The sequence below is a fragment of the Quercus suber genome, unplaced genomic scaffold, assembly GCF_002906115.3.
Source record: "Quercus suber isolate HL8 unplaced genomic scaffold, Cork oak 2.0 scaffold_34, whole genome shotgun sequence".
NCBI lineage: Eukaryota > Viridiplantae > Streptophyta > Magnoliopsida > Fagales > Fagaceae > Quercus > Quercus suber.
In genome coordinates, this window is record NW_027069499.1 from 1,036,700 (window position 1) to 1,055,923 (window position 19,224).

General features: G+C 30.9%; 1 protein-coding gene across 1 annotated transcript; it reads left to right on the plus strand.

The window, feature by feature from the left end:
- Nucleotides 1-207: 207 nt before the first annotated feature.
- LOC111984353 (beta-amyrin synthase) lies at nt 208-15,372 on the plus strand. The gene is made up of 18 exons (XM_065770649.1): nt 208-412; nt 724-945; nt 6,131-6,316; nt 6,544-6,633; nt 6,729-6,926; nt 7,121-7,205; nt 7,407-7,573; nt 7,947-8,138; nt 8,230-8,343; nt 8,463-8,582; nt 8,687-8,809; nt 8,899-8,997; nt 10,171-10,227; nt 10,347-10,537; nt 11,289-11,466; nt 11,686-11,766; nt 14,625-14,708; nt 14,950-15,372. Exons 2-18 carry the CDS (start codon nt 745-747, stop codon nt 15,070-15,072), a joined length of 2,289 nt encoding a protein of 762 aa, XP_065626721.1. The 5' UTR covers nt 208-412; nt 724-744; the 3' UTR covers nt 15,073-15,372.
- Nucleotides 15,373-19,224: the final 3,852 nt, after the last annotated feature.

Genomic DNA, 19,224 nt, shown 5'->3' on the forward strand with positions numbered 1-19,224 from the left:
AGCCTAAGGGGTACGTTTCAGTCGTGGACCATAGTACTTGCTTCTAGAGGACGAGTGCTCACTCAAGCATTGGTTATAAGTCACGGTCTTGACTTCAGTTCCTTTAATGTTGTCCCAATAGCCTTCATTAGTTGGTGGACATCCTAGAAGTGAACAAATATATATCCGGCTGACCCAACCAAAAGAAATTAGAGCAATAAACCTTTGTCACTACGGCACTCTCTAATACTCGGTGTAGATTTGTCTATATTAGGCGAGTTTCAGCCTGTTGAAGATAAAAAATTATTCTCAAGTTTAAGGCCTTTCAAACCCTCAAATCTCCATTTTTTCCCCTCCATAGCCAAATCTATATTGGTGGGAAGTTCTTAACACAACAGTACTACATGTTTTGAGTACCATATATTTCATAAAGGTAGCTCTCTCTCTCTCTCTCTCTCTCTCTCTCTCTCTCTCATATTCTAACATGTTTACAGTGAAATATATGGGATCACATAAGTGTTTTCCGCTATACACCATCTAAATGGTCAATTTCTAGATCTTTTTGTATGTTCTTTGTCTATAACAGACTCTAATATTCTTTTCTGAAAAAATGTTCATTGTATCTATATATATGCATGCTTATTTACTGTCACAGACTCTAATAGTTACAAACAAAAGAGAAAAGAAGAGAAAAGAAGAGAGTGGTGTCATTATCATCACTATAATAGAGCTTTGCACATGCAGATTCAAATTAACTAAGAAAGAATGTGGAAGCTGAAGATAGGAGAGGGCAAAAATGACCCTTACCTTTTTAGTACAAATAACTTTGCCGGAAGACAGACATGGGAGTTTGATCCTGAGGCTGGTACACCAGAAGAGCGAGCTGAGGTTGAAGAGGCTCGTCAAAATTTCCACAAAAATCGACGTCAATTCCCGGCTTGCGGTGATCTTCTCTGGCGAATGCAGGTACCTTAAAATAATGATTTTTCTGTCATGCATGGTCAAAACATTCTTCTAATCGGTTGATTTGGCTAAGTTTCGTAACTTTGGTATTGGTATAAGTGTTGGTGATTTCGTCATTGGGCTTATTTATTTATTTATTTATTTGGAGTTTGTTATTTATAAAGGTGGCTTAAGTGTAAATTTATTGAATCAAATTGCTAAACTAGTACCTATATGTATATACCAATATTTTTTATTTCTTCAAATTTTAGTGGGGGCCATTGCTCTTTAAAGCCAAAGAATGGCTCCATCCGTGTAACATGGCTCTTTAAATAATGTTATGACATGTCTTTGTTTCATTCAATAACTATCTTACATGACACAACAATTTTAACAAATATTTCTTAGGTATCTTGCTTTAACCCATGATGTGGTATTAAAAAGGTCATCCATTATAGTTTTAGTAGATAACATTTTTATTGAGTCAAGTAACTTGTTTAAATAATACACATAGATATTGATAGTCTTATAAATTGCCGCGTAAGTGACTGGAAAAAAGAGCTCTAATCATGTTTGATTCGTATTATCCGTTATTTACATGATCAAGTATTTTGACATTAATGGGTTTTTGAAGTGTAAAATAATATTCGTAATTTTTTCTTAGAAAAATACCATATAATTAAAAAAAAAGGTGAAGATAAAAAATTATTCTCAAGTTTAAGGCCTTTCAAACCCTCAAATCTCCATTTTTTCCCCTCCATAGCCAAATCTATATTGGTGGGAAGTTCTTAACACAACAGTACTACATGTTTTGAGTACCATATATTTCATAAAGGTAGCTCTCTCTCTCTCTCTCTCTCATATTCTAACATGTTTACAGTGAAATATATGGGATCACATAAGTGTTTTCTGCTATACACCATCTAAATGGTCAATTTCTAGATCTTTTTGTATGTTGTTTGTCTATAACAGACTCTAATATTCTTTTCTGAAAAAATGTTCATTGTATCTATATATATGCATGCTTATTTACTATCGCAGACTCTAATAGTTACAAACAAAAGAGAAGAGAAGAGAAGAGAAGAGAGTGGTGTCATTATCATCACTATAATAGAGCTTTGCACATGCAGATTCAAATTAACTAAGAAAGAATGTGGAAGCTGAAGATAGGAGAGGGCAAAAATGACCCTTACCTTTTTAGTACAAATAACTTTGCCGGAAGACAGACATGGGAGTTTGATCCTGAGGCTGGTACACCAGAAGAGCGAGCTGAGGTTGAAGAGGCTCGTCAAAATTTCCACAAAAATCGACGTCAATTCCCTGCTTGCGGTGATCTTCTCTGGCGAATGCAGGTACCTTAAAATAATGATTTTTCTGTCATGCATGGTCAAAACATTCTTCTAATCGGTTGGTTGGGCTAAATTTCGTTACTTTGGTACTGGTAGTGTTGGTGATTTTGCTATTGGGCTTATTTATAAGGCTTAAGTGTAAATTTATTGAATCAAATTGCTAAACTAGTACCTATATGTATATACCAATATTTTTTTATTTTTTCAAATTTTAGTGGGGGCCATTGCTCTTTAAAGCCAAAGAATGGCTCCATTTCTGTCCAAAAGGCACCCTTTAACATGACCCTTTAAATAATGTTATGACATGTTTTTGTTTCATTCAGCAACTATCTTACATGACACAACAATTTTAACAAATATTTCTTAAGTATCTTTCTTTAACCCATGATGTGGTATTAAAAAGGTCATCCTTTATAGTTTTAGTCACATAACCTTTTTATTGAGTCAAGTAACTTGTTTAAATAATACACATAGATATTGATAGTCTTATAAATTGCCGCATAAATGATTGGAAAAAAGAGCTCTAATCATGTTTGATTGGTATTATCCGTTATTTACATGATCAAGTATTTTGACATTAATGGGTTTTTGAAGTGTAAAATAATATTCGTAATTTTTTCTTAGAAAAATACCATATAATTAAAAAAAAAGGTTATATTAATGGATGCACTTGAAACAATAATTAATAAACCATAATAAGAAAGACACTACTTTTATGCAAAATATAAAAAGTTGTCAACAACATTTTATTATTTTATCATTTTTCTAATAAAGTGTCTAAAAATAATTTTTAAACCAATGCCAACATTGGTTAACATTTTCCTTAAAAAAATATATCAGGTCACTATTCCATCAACCACGTATGCAGTACCACTAACCCATCAGTTAACAAAAGAACTTGTACAATTTATTTTTAAAACTTGAAGCACTAATAGTGTCTATTTAAAATTTGAGGAACTGATTACGCTAACTGATAAACTCTAGTGATCTATAGTGCAATTTCTTCTTAATTCTTTGTTTACTTCTTTCACAATGTTTAAGCCTTAAGGTGACAAATCATAGTTACTGCAATATTATTTTCACATAAAACCAGTACTCGGTCAAAAAAAAAAAATGTATAATTGGTTGCATATGTAATTATTATCATTATTTTGTTTAACTGGATTGGTGTTGTTTTGACTCTTCTACTAGGAATCTAGGAGCCATTAATGCCATTAAAGGCAAGGCTTGTGTCCAGTGAAAACTTTCACTGGACACAAGCCGGTCCCATAAATAAATATATATGCCGTCCATAGTTGTTTTTTGTATTGAATAGAATCCAATAGTATAACACTTGAACTTTTATAGGATCTAGATATCCCGAAAATGAAGTGTAATAATGATTCTAAAAAAAAAAAAAACGTGTGTAATAAAATTCAAAAATGCACTATTCAAGAAAGCATAAAAGGAAAAGACTCTTTTAGCCCCACACGCACAACACACAACCAAGAGAAAATCGAATTACACTTTTCAACAATGATTTCGTTATTTACCTTTACTTATTATCTGTACCCAATTTGATCCAACCGAACCCGCACGTTCATAAAGTCTTATTATAAATTTTAAATTTATATTTTTTATTGATATATTTCAATATATGTTTGTGTAGTGAAATTATATTAAATTTTTTATATCACAGATCACTGAAAGTATTAATAAAACTTAATGTCCAATTCTCAAATATGAATATTTTCAGCATTGGATTAGATCTACTACCAAATTTGAGTAGTTAATAGTAAGTTTATTATATATATATATATATATATTTTTTTTTTAATTGACTTTTCTTTACTTGACATGTGATATTCTATTATTAAAGCTCTATATATTTAAGCATGCGTTTGAATTTGCTGTTTTTTAATTTTTTTTTTAAACTTATATGTTTGTGTTCAACTTTTTATTACCTCAATTTTTTGAAATACAAGTGAACTTTTACCATTTTCAACAAATATGCAAATAAAATTTCAGCAAAAAGGTAACCCAAATGCAAAGTTAGTTATTTTATAGGTGATTTGACTTTATTTTTTTATTTTATGTATATCATGCATAGGTATTTTATTTATTTATTATTTTTGTGAAATTATTTGACTAGTAGATTATGAGAATTAATTACCAAACTACAAACTTAAGGATTTAAGTATTATTAAAGTCATTGGGTACTTTTCTTTAATGAAAATGAAGAGAGGTTAGAATGTTTGTTAAAGCCTCTTTTTTAATGAAAAAGTTATATTGAGTTAAGTTGACAAATAAAAAAAATCATGTTAGGGTTATAGATATAATAACTCACTTTAGTATGATAAGTTTCTTACTCATATCTGATTGGTTCAAAAACAAACCAATCCAATCTATTGTCATATATATTTTTATTAATAGGGGTAATTACACTCCCCTAACTTGAGGTTTAAAGAAATTAACACCCCCCTTTTGTTTATATTAGTAATGAAATATTCTAAATTTTTATAAGAATCTCTTTACAAAAATTTAGCCATTGTTAGTAAAAATAAATCTGATAAATTTAGAATAAACAAAAAAATTATTAAACACCAAAATACTTGCAATGCAAAATCTCTACATAACCCATTGAAAAAAGAAAAAAAAAATTAATAAGAAAAATTCAAACTTAATATTTTAAAATAATTAACTAAAAATTTAAAATAATGAATTTTAATAATGAAATAAAATAATTTTAGAAATTTACCCTTAAGCGAATGGTAAGTTAGTACACAATATTTTTAATATTAATTTAACAAAGTTTGTTTAATCGGATGTCAAGGAGGAAAAAGTTATTTTTCCCTTTAAGTTTGGGATGGAGTGTCATTTCCCCAAACAGTAAAGCAAGAGAGTGTAATTACCCCTTTGTAAAACAATATAGTACAATTTATTGTACCACTAGAATCACTCTTTCACCAATAAATATATAACTGACATTATCTTTGCATTGCATGGGCATATAAATGTATATATAATTGGTACATGTTCATTTTGTTGATTTGTTTATTTTAGTTAAAGTATAATTCTACTTAAATTTTTTTAAAAGAACCTAAAATGATAAAATAAAAATTTGTTAACAGCCAAACACTAGACATAGAAGATCAAAATCAAATGTTTAATTGGATTTGAGATTTATTTTTGGTAGTGTAGAAGCCCAACGGGCTATTGGCCCTATGAACTTTACTTAAACTACATACATATTACTTATAAAATACTCTTATATCTAAATTTTGAATATCAATTTTAACATGGTATTACAGATAAATTTTCTCTCTTGTCAAGATCAGCTTGCAGGCATCTATACTAAATCTCATCCCATAAGATGCTTTTGTGATCTAGTTTTCACACTCAATGTTTCTTATCCTTACTTTGAGTTTGCGAGGGGCCATTAGTATACAAGCCCAATGGACTCAAGGTCCAATATACTTTACTTGAAAACGTATTACTTGTACAACACACTTATGCTTGCCTATATATAGAAAATTGATTCTCAATTCTAACAACTTTCATTTCATTGTATTTACACCAAAAAATAAAAAATGAAAGTAAAAATTAAGAAGAAAAATCCAACAACAACCAAAACCCTCAGTAACTTCTATTGGCCACTTGGATTAGTTAAAAGATATTATTGATCGATGCTCATCAAACTAAAATTCTAGTATAATATAGTGCCCAAATTTATAAAAGTTGTTTTGGTTTTTTTATTTTGTGTGAAATGAAATTCTATGGTATTCGTAGGTGATGCTATTGTTCACACATATGTATTTTGAAGTTTAATGCCTTGGGAATTTTTTTGGCCAATGACATAGGAATTCCTGAAATGATTGCAGTTTTTGAGGGAGAAAAACTTCAAACATACAATTCCCCCAGTTAAGATTGAGGATGGAGAGGAAATCACATATGAAAAGGCCACAATTACATTGAGGAGGGCTGTCCATTTCTATACTGCCTTACAGTCTTGTGATGGCCATTGGCCTGCTGAAAATGCTGGCCCATTGTTTTTCCTTCCTCCTTTTGTGAGTTGCATCATTATCATTATTAAGTTTTCAATATTATTATTAATTTATTATCATTATAATTTGTCAAGTAAATATAAACCTCCAGAATATCTTCTAATTAAGTTTGAGTTAACTGTGAACAATGAAATTGTTCCAAATAACATTCTTGCTAGTGAACTATTTCGGCTTTCAGCTGGATAACTACTATTTTTCTTTTATTTGATCCCAAAAAAAAAAAAATGCAGGTATTATGTTTTTACATTACAGGACATCTTAATACTGTATTCCCAGCTGAGTATAAAAAAGAAATTCTTCGTTACATATACAATCATCAGGTATATATTCTTGAAAGTTTAAAATGTTTATTGAATCAATAAGAATAGAGATTTTGCAAAAATTTTCACTTTCATTTTCTGTTTTTTGTTTTTAGAATGAAGATGGTGGATGGGGATTTTACATAGGAGGGCATAGCATCATGTTTTGCACAATTCTCAGCTACATTTGTATGCGAATACTTGGGGAAGGGCCTGATGGTGGCCAGGACAATGCTTGTGCAAGAGCAAGAAAATGGGTCCTTGATCGTGGTGGTGCAACGCACATATCTTCTTGGGGAAAGTCTTGGCTTTCGGTATGACTATTTATTTGTGAAGATTCACGTCAAATTAGAGTTAAATACTCAAAATAATTTATATTTTCAATTAAAATATAATCATATTTATTTCACAATTTGAGAAATGAACATATTTGGTTTCAAGTACTCACCATGCATGCTGACTTTCTGTTGATAATTAACACTAGCATGCGATGTCCTGTAAACTGTAGATACTTGGTGTGTTTGAATGGGCTGGAGCCAACCCAATGCCTCCGGAATTTTGGCTTCTTCCTCCATATGTTCCCATGTATCCAGGTTTATACAATATATGATTACTTCTTCATTAAGTATTTTAAATCATTATTGCCTGTGGAACCTGTCTAAAATCAGTTAAGTCGATGTTTAACAGAGTTAGTTCATTTCTTTGATGCCTTTGTAACTACAGAGGTTTAACATTCTTTTTAATGCACCAAATTCTAATAATAACATATCAATTTTGTGGTGCCCAAAATGTAGCCAAAATGTGGATCTATTGTCGGTTGGTGTACTTGCCTTTTTCATACTTATATGGGAGAAGGTTTGTTGGGCCAATCACACCTCTTATTATTCAATTAAGGGAGGAACTTTACACTCAACCTTACAGTGAAGTTAATTGGGCCAAAGCACGTCATCAATGCGCAAAGGTGAGTTTACCTTTGATGAGGAGATAACAGCATGAGAAGACTTCAATTGAAAAGTTAATATGACATATAAGGACATAACATGACCCAAAAGTTAAGCATGTAGGTTTGGACCCAGTTGTATTATATTAATCACTCAAACTTGTAATTAGTATCCAATCTAGAAATTTAGTACTTAAGATAATCACGTCACTCACTCTTCAATATTCCAACAACCTTCATGGTTGATAATTGTGGAATGACATATACCATATAGTCTTTTAAATACTTCTTTCAATGCATTCATTGAGTTTTTTTTTTTTGGTTTTTTGTTTTTGTTTTTTTGTTTTGTTTTTTTTTGGGTTAATGGATTGATTGTGGAAATCAATTACTACAGGAGGATATCTACTATCCGCATCCTTTGATACAAGATCTACTTTGGGATAGCTTATACATATTAACTGAGCCTATTCTCACTCGTTGGCCTTTAAATAAGTTGGTTAGAGAAAAAGCTCTTAAAGCAGCAATGAAGCTCATTCACTATGAAGATGAAATCACTAGATACATTACCATTGGGGTTGTGGAAAAGGTAATGTGATTCTACAATGCTCTAGAAAATCCATAAACATGGTTAATTTGGGCTATATAATATTCCTCCTAATACCGTTTGCATTGAACAGTCAATGTGTATGCTTGCTTGTTGGGTTGAAGATCCAGATGGGGATGCTTATAAGAAGCATCTTGCTAGGGTGAAAGAATACATATGGGTTGCTGAAGATGGAATCAAGGCGCATGTTAGTACACATGTTATTCAAAACAATTGCAGAACTTTTTTTACCTATCCATTAGCATAAAATATGGTTTTCCAGTGTAATATGAATTGCTGACTTTGATACATGCAATTTGTCTGTAGAGTTTTGGCAGTCAATCGTGGGATATGGGTTTAAGTATTCAAGCTCTTTTAGCTAGTGATCTCATTGATGAAATTGGACCGGTATTGGCGAAAGGGCATGAGTTCATAAAAAGATCCCAGGTTTGATTTTCAATTCTTAAATCATAAACGTCTACATTTTTGGTTAGGAAAGTCATTATCAATATGTCATTTGGAGTTATTGTGTTCTCTTAAACAATGTAAAGGTTAGAGACAATCCTACTGGAGACTTTAGAAAAATGCATCGTCACATTTCTAAAGGATCATGGACTTTCTCTGATCAAGATCATGGATTACAAGTTTCTGATTGCACTGCAGAATGTTTAAAGGTAAATAACTCTGTTTAATGCCTCTTCAAATTCTACTGTTGCTACTTGTCCATAATCACCGTGTGACCAAATTCTCCTTTACTTCACAGTGCTGCTTGCTTTTTTCAATGATGCCACCTGAAGTTGTTGGTGAGAAAATGGAACCGGGGTGCTTGTTTGATGCAGTAAATATCCTACTTTATTTACAGGTGAGGATTAACTTTTCATAGAATGATAAATTACCACTTGTAGCAAAAGCATATGCACTTAGGCCTCATTTGGGAAGAGAAAATGGAATGAAATACAAAAGAATGAAAATAATAATTTTAGAATATTCTTCCATTCCCTTGTTTAGGAGTTTTAATGGAGGAAATGGAAAGCTCATTCCCTTGTTTGGGAGTTTAAGTAGGAGAGAATAGAATGAGTAGAAAAGAACACTAATTCCTCTCTATTCCCTTAAAACCTCAAATTTTCATTCCCCCAAAAATTAGAAGGAATGGGAATGAATGGAATTATATTTAATAATTTTTTTACTAAAACTCCCAAAATACCCCTATATATTCAACCATTTATTTCAAAATAGGGGTTTAATAGTAATATTGTCATAAAATGATTCAATTCCATTCCCTCTACGTTACTCCCAAACAAGATTACTTACATTCCATTCATTTTCATTCCTTTTCATTCCTTTATTTTAAAACATCCAATCAAAGTTACTTAATTCCATTCCATTCCATTCGTTTCCATTCGTTTCCCTTACATAAATACATTCCATTCCATTCCATTCTCTTATGATCATTCTATTCCATTCCCTTATGAACTCCCAAACAGAGCCTTAGGAAGAGACGAATTTAATTGATTTTACCATTGTTGCTAACACATTTCCCTCATAAATGGACCTAGATTTAATAAGTATCAACTAAGACCTTTAACTTGTTAAATTAATGGGAGTTATAGTCCAATTGCTATAATATCATTAAAATTTATTACTCTTCCTAAAATCTTAAACAATTAAGAATTGGTGAACTAATCATCTAACCATTAGTCTAACATAGTGTTGTATATTTATGTTTGCTTATTTTGCATGCATAGGAGTGAATAGGTAATACAAGCTACCATTGTTATAGGTGGATCTAAAAGTGCTGAAAATTACTTGTTCAAATCTAGAGAGATATGTTATCTAAGAATATTCTTCTTAAAAAACCCAAATTGTTTACAATTTTCAATATATATATATATATATATATAAACCCTCATCATCTTTTGAACTAACTCCAAAGCAACTTTGATATTATTATTATTATTTTTTTTAATTATTTTTAAAAATTTTTGTGGCTTGTTTCCTTACATATTTAATCATTACTCTCATGTTAATAATGCAGAGTAAGAATGGAGGTTTATCAGCTTGGGAGCCCGCAGGAGCTCAAGAGTGGTTAGAAGTTAGTACCTTAACATATTGAAGTGCCGTTGAAATGTTCATTTGAAAATTTATACATATATATTCAATCTTAATTATCATATATCAGTGGAAAATTTATTGCCTTTTTTTCCCTTCTAGTGGCTTAATCCCACAGAATTCTTCGAGGGTATTGTCGTTGAGCATGAGTATGTTGAGTGCACTGCATCATCAGTCCAAGCGTTACTTTTGTTTAAGAAGTTGTACCCTGAGCACAGGAAAAAGGAGATTGAGAATTCCATTCAAAAAGCAGTTGAATACATTTTAGATATACAAATGCCTGATGGTTCTTGGTATGTTCATGTACTAGTTTACTCAATATTATTAGGAGTAAATGCACTTTTAGTCCCTATATTTTAGACTTCTCATTCTAGTCTCTATGGAATGCCATTCGAATATCAAATCTGTGAGATTAAGACATGCTTTCATTGTGTGGTAGATCTTTAAAAGAAAATTGACTACGTCAGCAAATATATATATATATATATATAACTAGGCTATTTGCAGGGGGGGGGGGGGTATGAATATAATGAAATACTTTGTATCTATTCTTTGGTAGGGTCTTGAGAAGTCGTGTCATTCTCAATCTTTAAAGTAGAAAAAAAGTTTTTTTAGTTCTTTAAAAAAAAAAAAAAATTCTTTCATTTTAAATTAAAATTGAGAATTAATTTTTTTTCAATTTTTTATTTATTTAAATTTTGACATGGCATTTTTTAAAAATCAAATCAACTTTTTATTATTTTATTAGTCACATCAGCATTTAACAGGCTAATAGTGTACTTCGTTTGTCACATGTAAATTTTTTGTTAGTAGATTGACCGCAAAGACCAAAATGGACATGGTTTTTCATAACTAGGACTAAAAAGTAAGGAAAAAAAGAATCGGCCCAAAATGTAGAATCAAAGTTGCATTTACACCATATTATTATGTTATTATGTCAGATAAATTACAAGATGAATTTGAAATATTTTCTTACTATTATTGTTATCATAGTTGATATATAGATGTAATACAAATCAATTACAAGATGAGACTTTGTCGTAGGTATGGAAATTGGGGAATTTGTTTTATGTATGGTACATGGTTTGCCCTTGGAGCATTAGTTGCAGTGGGCGAGACTTACAACAATTGTTCTGCTATACGTAAAGCTGTTGATTTTTTACTCAGAACACAAAAAGATGATGGTGGCTGGTCGGAGAGTCATCTTTCATGCCCAGAAAAGGTAGTGTTTAACCATGGATTTTGCTTTAAGCCTCTAAATTCTTTATCTTTTCATATCTAATATCTTTCGTTACATCAATTTGGTTCAATGTAGTTTTTGTAGATCAATGATTCAATTTAAAGAAATTATAATCTATTCTTGTTTTAATGAGATTTTGTAGATGTTGTATAGATTCTTTGATCAAAATTAAAATAACAAATTCTCTATGCTTGGTCATAGATATATATACCTCTTGAAGGAAATCGATCAAATTTGGTACAAACTGCATGGGCAATGATGGGTCTTATTCATGCCAAACAGGTTAGTTTATGGTTAAAAACATATATATATGNTGAGGATTAACTTTTCATAGAATGATAAATTACCATTTGTAGCAAAAGCATATGCATTTTAGGCCTCGTTTGGGAAGAGGAAATGGAATGGAATGCAAAATAATGAAAATAATAATTTTAGAATATTCTTCCCTTCCCTTGTTTAGGAGTTTTAATGGAGGAAATGGAAAGCTCATTCCCTTGTTTTGGAGTTTAAGTAGGAGGGAATAGAATGAGTAGAAAGGAACACTAATTCTTCTCTATTCCTTAAAACCTCAAATTTTCATTTCCTCAAAAATTAGGAGGAATGGGAATGAATGGAATTATATTTAATAATTTTTTTACTAAAACTTCCAAAATACCCCTATATATTCAACCATTTATTTCAAAATAGGGGTTTAATAGTAATATTGTCATAAAATGATTTAATTCCATTCCCTCTACGTTGCTCCCAAACAAGATTACTTACTTTCCACTCATTTTCATTCCTTTATTTTAAAACATCCAATCAAAGTTACTTAATTCCATTCCATTCCATTCGTTTCCATTCGTTTCCCTTACTTAAATACATTCCATTCTATTCCATTCTCTTATGATCATTCTATTCCATTCCCTTATGAACTCCCAAACGGAGCCTTAGGAAGAGACGAATTTAATTGATTTTATCATTGTTGCTAACACATTTCCCTCATAAATGGACCTAGATTTAATAAGTATCAACTAAGACCTTTAACTTGTTAAATTAATGGGAGTTATAGTCTAATTGCTATAATATCATTAAAATTTATTACTCTTCCTAAAATCTTAAACAATTATGAATTGGTGAACTAATCATCTAACCATTAGTCTAACATAGTGTTGTATATTTATGTTTGCTTATTTTGCATGCGTAGGAGTGAATAGGTAATACAAGCTACCATTGTTATAGTTGGATCTAAAAGTGCTGAAATTACTTGTTCAAATCTAGAGAGATATGTTATCTAAGAATATTCTTCTTAAAAACCCAAATTGTTTACAATTTTCAATATATATATATATATATAAACCCTCATCATCTTTTGAACTAACTCCAAAGCAACTTTGTTATTATTATTATTTTTTATTTATTTTTAAAAATTTTTGTGGCTTGTTTCCTTACATATTTAATCATTACTCTCATGTTAATAATGCAGAGTAAGAATGGAGGTTTATCAGCTTGGGAGCCCGCAGGAGCTCAAGAGTGGTTAGAAGTTAGTACCTTAACATATTGAAGTGCCGTTGAAATGTTCATTTGAAAATTTATACATATATATTCAATCTTAATTATCATATATCAGTGGAAAATTTATTGCCTTTTTTTCCCTTCTAGTGGCTTAATCCCACAGAATTCTTCGAGGTATTGTCGTTGAGCATGAGTATGTTGAGTGCACTGCATCATCAGTCCAAGCGTTACTTTTGTTTAAGAAGTTGTACCCTGAGCACAGGAAAAAGGAGATTGAGAATTCCATTCAAAAAGCAGTTGAATACATTTTAGATATACAAATGCCTGATGGTTCTTGGTATGTTCATGTACTAGTTTACTCAATATTATTAGGAGTAAATGCACTTTTAGTCCTATATTTTAGACTTCTCATTCTAGTCTCTATGGAATGCCATTCGAATATCAAATCTGTGAGATTAAGACATGCTTTCATTGTGTGGTAGATCTTTAAAAGAAAATTGACTACGTCAGCAAATATATATATATATATATAACTAGGCTATTTGCAGGGGGGGGGGTATGAATATAATGGAAATACTTTGTATCTATTCTTTGGTAGGGTCTTGAGAAGTCGTGTCATTCTCAATCTTTAAAGTAGAAAAAAAGTTTTTTTAGTTCTTTAAAAAAAAAAAAAAATTCTTTCATTTTAAATTAAAATTGAGAATTAATTTTTTTTCAATTTTTTATTTATTTAAATTTTGACATGGCATTTTTTAAAAATCAAATCAACTTTTTATTATTTTATTAGTCACATCAGCATTTAACAGGCTAATAGTGTACTTCGTTTGTCACATGTAAATTTTTTGTTAGTAGATTGACCGCAAAGACCAAAATGGACATGGTTTTTCATAACTAGGACTAAAAAGTAAGGAAAAAAAGAATCGGCCCAAAATGTAGAATCAAAGTTGCATTTACACCATATTATTATGTTATTATGTCAGATAAATTACAAGATGAATTTAAATATTTTCTTACTATTATTGTTATCATAGTTGATATATAGATGTAATACAAATCAATTACAAGATGAGACTTTGTCGTAGGTATGGAAATTGGGAATTTGTTTTATGTATGGTACATGGTTTGCCCTTGGAGCATTAGTTGCAGTGGGCGAGACTTACAACAATTGTTCTGCTATACGTAAAGCTGTTGATTTTTTACTCAGAACACAAAAAGATGATGGTGGCTGGTCGGAGAGTCATCTTTCATGCCCAGAAAAGGTAGTGTTTAACCATGGATTTTGCTTTAAGCCTCTAAATTCTTTATCTTTTCATATCTAATATCTTTCGTTACATCAATTTGGTTCAATGTAGTTTTTGTAGATCAATGATTCAATTTAAAGAAATTTATATCTATTCTTGTTTTAAATGAGATTTTGTAGATGTTGTATAGATTCTTTGATCAAAATTAAAATAACAAATTCTCTATGCTTGGTCATAGATATATATACCTCTTGAAGGAAATCGATCAAATTTGGTACAAACTGCATGGGCAATGATGGGTCTTATTCATGCCAAACAGGTTAGTTTATGGTTTAAAAACATATATATCATGTTATCGTATGCTTTTCTTGAATAGTTCTAAGAATAAAATTTTACTTGTAATAGGCTGAAAGAGACCCGACACCTCTTCATCGTGCAGCGAAGTTGATAATCAATTCCCAATTGGAAAATGGCGATTTTCCTCAACAGGTGTCTTTGTTTAACATAACTTCAAATAACAAATAGAAGGAAAATGATACTAACTAGAATACGAAAATTGACTAATGCACTTTATAGTAGTTTGCAAGTTGCAACACAACTAATAAAGCTATCACTTTCTATTTTAATAGTAAATAAAAGGCAGAAAAGAATGTAAAATAACATGACGTACTATGCTTAAATTTTACTTCCAATAATTTGTAATTAATCATTAATTGCTTTGTTGTGGCAGGAAACTACAGGAGTCTACTTGAAAAACTGCATGTTGCACTATTCAGCATATAGAAATGTTTTCCCATTGTGGGCTCTTGGAGAATACCGCAAGCATGTTCCATTGCCATCCAAAACTATATAACTAAGAGTGCCGTAGCAAGTTCTTAATTATTTTACCATTATGTACCATAGGTCCATATAGTTTTTTGTCTTACCCACCAGTACTTTATCTTTCTTTAGCAGCTATTAGTGTTTGCATAGAAGTTTATAATGGCCACCTAAATAAAATGGGAGTAAGGCCTACAATATTATATTGTACTAGCATGTAACCTGCACTTACACACAAAAGCATTCAATAACCGTGATGGTGAAATATTCATCTCAGTTTCCACATTGAGCATTATGAATGGAAGTCACTTGGCAAAAAAATTTTAAAAATTAATTGGACAGATAGCATAAAATTAGATTGCAATTGTGAATTTTGATTTGATTTGAATTCTAAAATTGTACTTCAACTTTATGATATATGTGATTATATATATTTTTTCCACTTTAAACAAATTAACAAAATCTTAATCCAAACACACTAAAAACTATTGAAAAATAAGATTCAAAGAAATTTTGGTCTATTTTTCTTATTTTGTAGAATATATATATATATATATATTCCTTTAATTTTTTGTAATTTGAAATGTTACTATAAGTTACAGTTTAGAGAATGCATTATTTGCTACTAAATGCAATATTAGCTATAAAACTTACCCGTAAGATTAATTTGTGCCTTGAATTGTTGTTGTTTGTATTTACCACTTACTCATCATAAGCACCACATAAACAACACCAATTGAAAAACCTTACTAAATGATAGTATGTTAAAATTAAAAAGTAACAAAAAAAAAAAAACTTAAATTCCCAAAAAATATGAGTGAATAAATATTTACCATAATTGACACCCTAAATATATGATTTATGAAGTCTATGGGTCTTTATAAAATCCAATTAATCATCAATATTCATAAAAAAATTTTGTGGAGTTGAAGGTTTTATCATGTTAATTGACTAAAGGGAAAAACTTAGATTCTCATGTTCTTTAGGTTCTCATTTTAAATTTCAACACCTATCTACTTTAAAAAATAAAGCTAACGCGTTAACTTATCTCTTTCTTTCTTTTTATTTTTCATTGGATGCGTTAAAGTAAAAAAAAAAAAAAAAAAAAAAAACCATTTAGAAGTGACCCTCCTATTCCTCTCTTTTCTCATCATCATAGGCTGGGCTCAACGATGATCTCTACAAGTGGTTAGGTTCACAACATGCCCTCTCAAGTAAGCACAAAGCCTCAGTAATTTACGTGTCATTTTTAAGGTTTTCCATCACGTGCCTTTTGAAGTCTCTGTCTTTGTGGAGAAAGTATATAGTGTTTCTGTATTACAACGTCAGCACCTTATTTGGTATTTCGTATTCAATAGATGATTGATAACTGGTCACTGCAATTCACTCTAACCACATGAACCAAATGACAAAGTTGCCCTGAAAATTTTTCGAACTCCCGCCACTTTCTATCTTCTCTTTTCTCCAAAATTAACCTTTCACTCCTCTCTTAAAATTTTTCAAACAGAAGTTCTCTCTCTCTCTCTCTCTCTCTCTCTCTCTCTCTCTCTCTCTCTCTCTCTCTCTTTCACTCCTCTCTTAAAATTTTTCAAACAGAAGTTCTCTCTCTCTCTCTCTCTCTCTCTCTCTCTCTCTCTCTCTCTCTCTCTCTCAGTTTCTTCCCTTCTAAAAATTAAAAGCCAAAATTGATCTGATTGCTAAGATCTGAAACTTTTGGATATGGCGGAAGAGCATAGATGCGAAGCCTCGGAGGGCCAAAGACTCTGGGTCAACAACTTTGGCTTCTTGCGGCTTGGTGCTAATTGAAACCATGATTCAATCATGTTGTGGTCTAATTAATTTTCTTGGCCATGAACTTATATGCAGTTTGATAAATTAAGTCCTTTATGAACAAAAACAGCTCTAGTACATATTAATTTTCTTGATCATTGTTGGAATTTTCAAATTTTGGTCCTTCTAATAATTATTTTCCTTGCTTGTGGTAGGTTGTGTTCGTAGTTCATACTCTTAATTTCTGAATTTGATCCCTATCAATTTGAATTGATTTTATGAAATAGTGTCTTCCCAAATCTCCTTTAAGGTAGAAGTTCTCATTATATTTCTCGTTTCTTTTATTAGTGTAAGCTTTGTTGAGTTACTATGGAAATTATTATATTCAAATAATGGGTATAAGATCTAGTTGAGTGTGCATGAGTTCATGGTTGATTGAGTTATTATGGAAATAATTATACTTAAATTTCAAGCTGTCCTTTTGTTAGGATCATTATGGAAAGCATGCCGGTACATATGTGATGCTGAGACGATCTGCTGCTGAGTTTGGTTTTGTGAGCTATTGTGCCTGTGATGCTTGAGTTGCTGCGTTGAGACTTGAGTGGGTTGAGCTTATTGCTACTGTTACTTGAATGTAATTGACTAAGTGGCTAGTGTGTACTTGATTGTGTAGGGTATTAGTCATTGTAATTGTCACACATTGCTAGCATCATGTATCAGTTGAGTACTAATTAGCTCAGTAGGTTGTATTAAGCATGTGATTCGGTAATTAAGCACTGTAGCAAATTTCTGTAACTAATGAAACTACATGTTAGGTTCAATATGTTAGCTTCAAGTGAAATAATGTCAATAATTATATATGCAAATCATTAATATATTTTGAATGCAATGATGGAAATCCATTGCAATAAAAAAAAAAAAAAAAAAAAAAGCATATTGTTAACTTCTTAGATTATTGAAAAAGATAGATTGTTTCACGTAATTATTGCCAAATAATTGTTCAAATTAAATACCTTTTTAGAAGTTGGCATAACCTTCAATGTTTATAAACCTTTTATTTGGGTCAAGAGAACAATGGACATCATTTGTTGGAGGAATAATACTTAAAAATGAATATTTTTATTTTTCATGTATTGGACATAAATGAGTAAGTAAAATATCTTAGAAATTTTCAATTTTATGGTTTTTATTAATCAAATAACATTTTGAAATCTTTTGCAAATTCCATCAATCACCATTACAACCAAAATATAAAACCCACACCTTGTGAATTTCATTTGTACAATACAATTTATTTACTAATTGAAACAAAATACACTTGCATTTTCAAAAAAGAGAAGATTTTACATGGTTTGGGTAGGTTATTGCAAACTAAACCCTAATCATAACGCAACTACATTCAATCTTTCTAAGCAATTCAATATCTAGTTAATCAAACAAAATCAACTTGTAAAACAGCTACATATGATTTTTCTTGAGCATTTCTTGTATCTAATTAGCAACAATATTGCAACACAAAATCGGCCTCTAGCTATCTTGATTATGATGCCAATCAAAATAGGCATGGCAGATTACAAAGAGATAACTAGCTGGATTGGGCCTTGTCACCCTGCAGAGTTGAAGTAAGGAAAAAAAAAACCACCAATAGAAGCAAATTTGAACCGGTATGGTAACATCCGATTGAGCATCACATTTAAATGTCCATCTCCCTGCACTTGGCCAAGTTTATTAGCAAGCACGAAAAGAAGCGATAGAAAATTTTGGAATCTGAAACAGGATGATAGAAAGCTGCAGCCTGCAATTAAAATATTCCAAATTTTTTTTTTTTTTTTCTTTTTGAAGAGATAAAAAAAATCAGGAACATTGACAAACTAAAACTAAAAAAAGAACACATCTCTATAAAAGAGTGTCAAATCTCCTACAAAGGCAACCCATTCCAGCTCTCTGTTTGATTGTTCAGAAAATGAATAAAATAAAATAAAAAACCAATTTCAATTGACAATTAAAATAAACAATAAGGAACCTAACTTCGACAAATATAGCGTCTTTTAAAATGGCCTAAGCTAAACCTGCCCAAAAAAGAAACTTGCGAAACAAACACAGAATTCAAATTAAGAAAAAAGAAAAGAACTTAGAAAAGGCCTAAGTTGATAAACTACCTGTAGATTTCCTCAAAAGAAGACTCTGAATTTTCAACAAGAAATACCCATGAGAAATTTTGTAAGATTTTCATACCGCACTGGCTTGAGTTGGAGTCTAATAAGCTTTTTGTAAAGAACAGAAGATGAGTGAGAGAGAGATAGAGACAGAGTAAAGGGAGGGAGAAGGCGGGCAGTGCTGGTTGGGGACTTGGGGATGAAAGGTTAAAGGGATTGTGGTTAGTGGCAATGGAAAAAGGTGAAATTTTGGGAAATGT

Excerpts from the sequence above, each read along its gene's own strand:
- LOC111984353 (XM_065770649.1), top strand. The coding sequence starts at position 745 with ATGTGGAAGCTGAAGATAGGAGAGGGCAAAAATGACCCTTACCTTTTT. Across the intron at positions 6,927-7,120 it reads GGGGAAAGTCTTGGCTTTCG|ATACTTGGTGTGTTTGAATG; the intron begins GTATGACTATTT and ends TGTAAACTGTAG. Across the intron at positions 8,139-8,229 it reads CCATTGGGGTTGTGGAAAAG|TCAATGTGTATGCTTGCTTG; the intron begins GTAATGTGATTC and ends TGCATTGAACAG.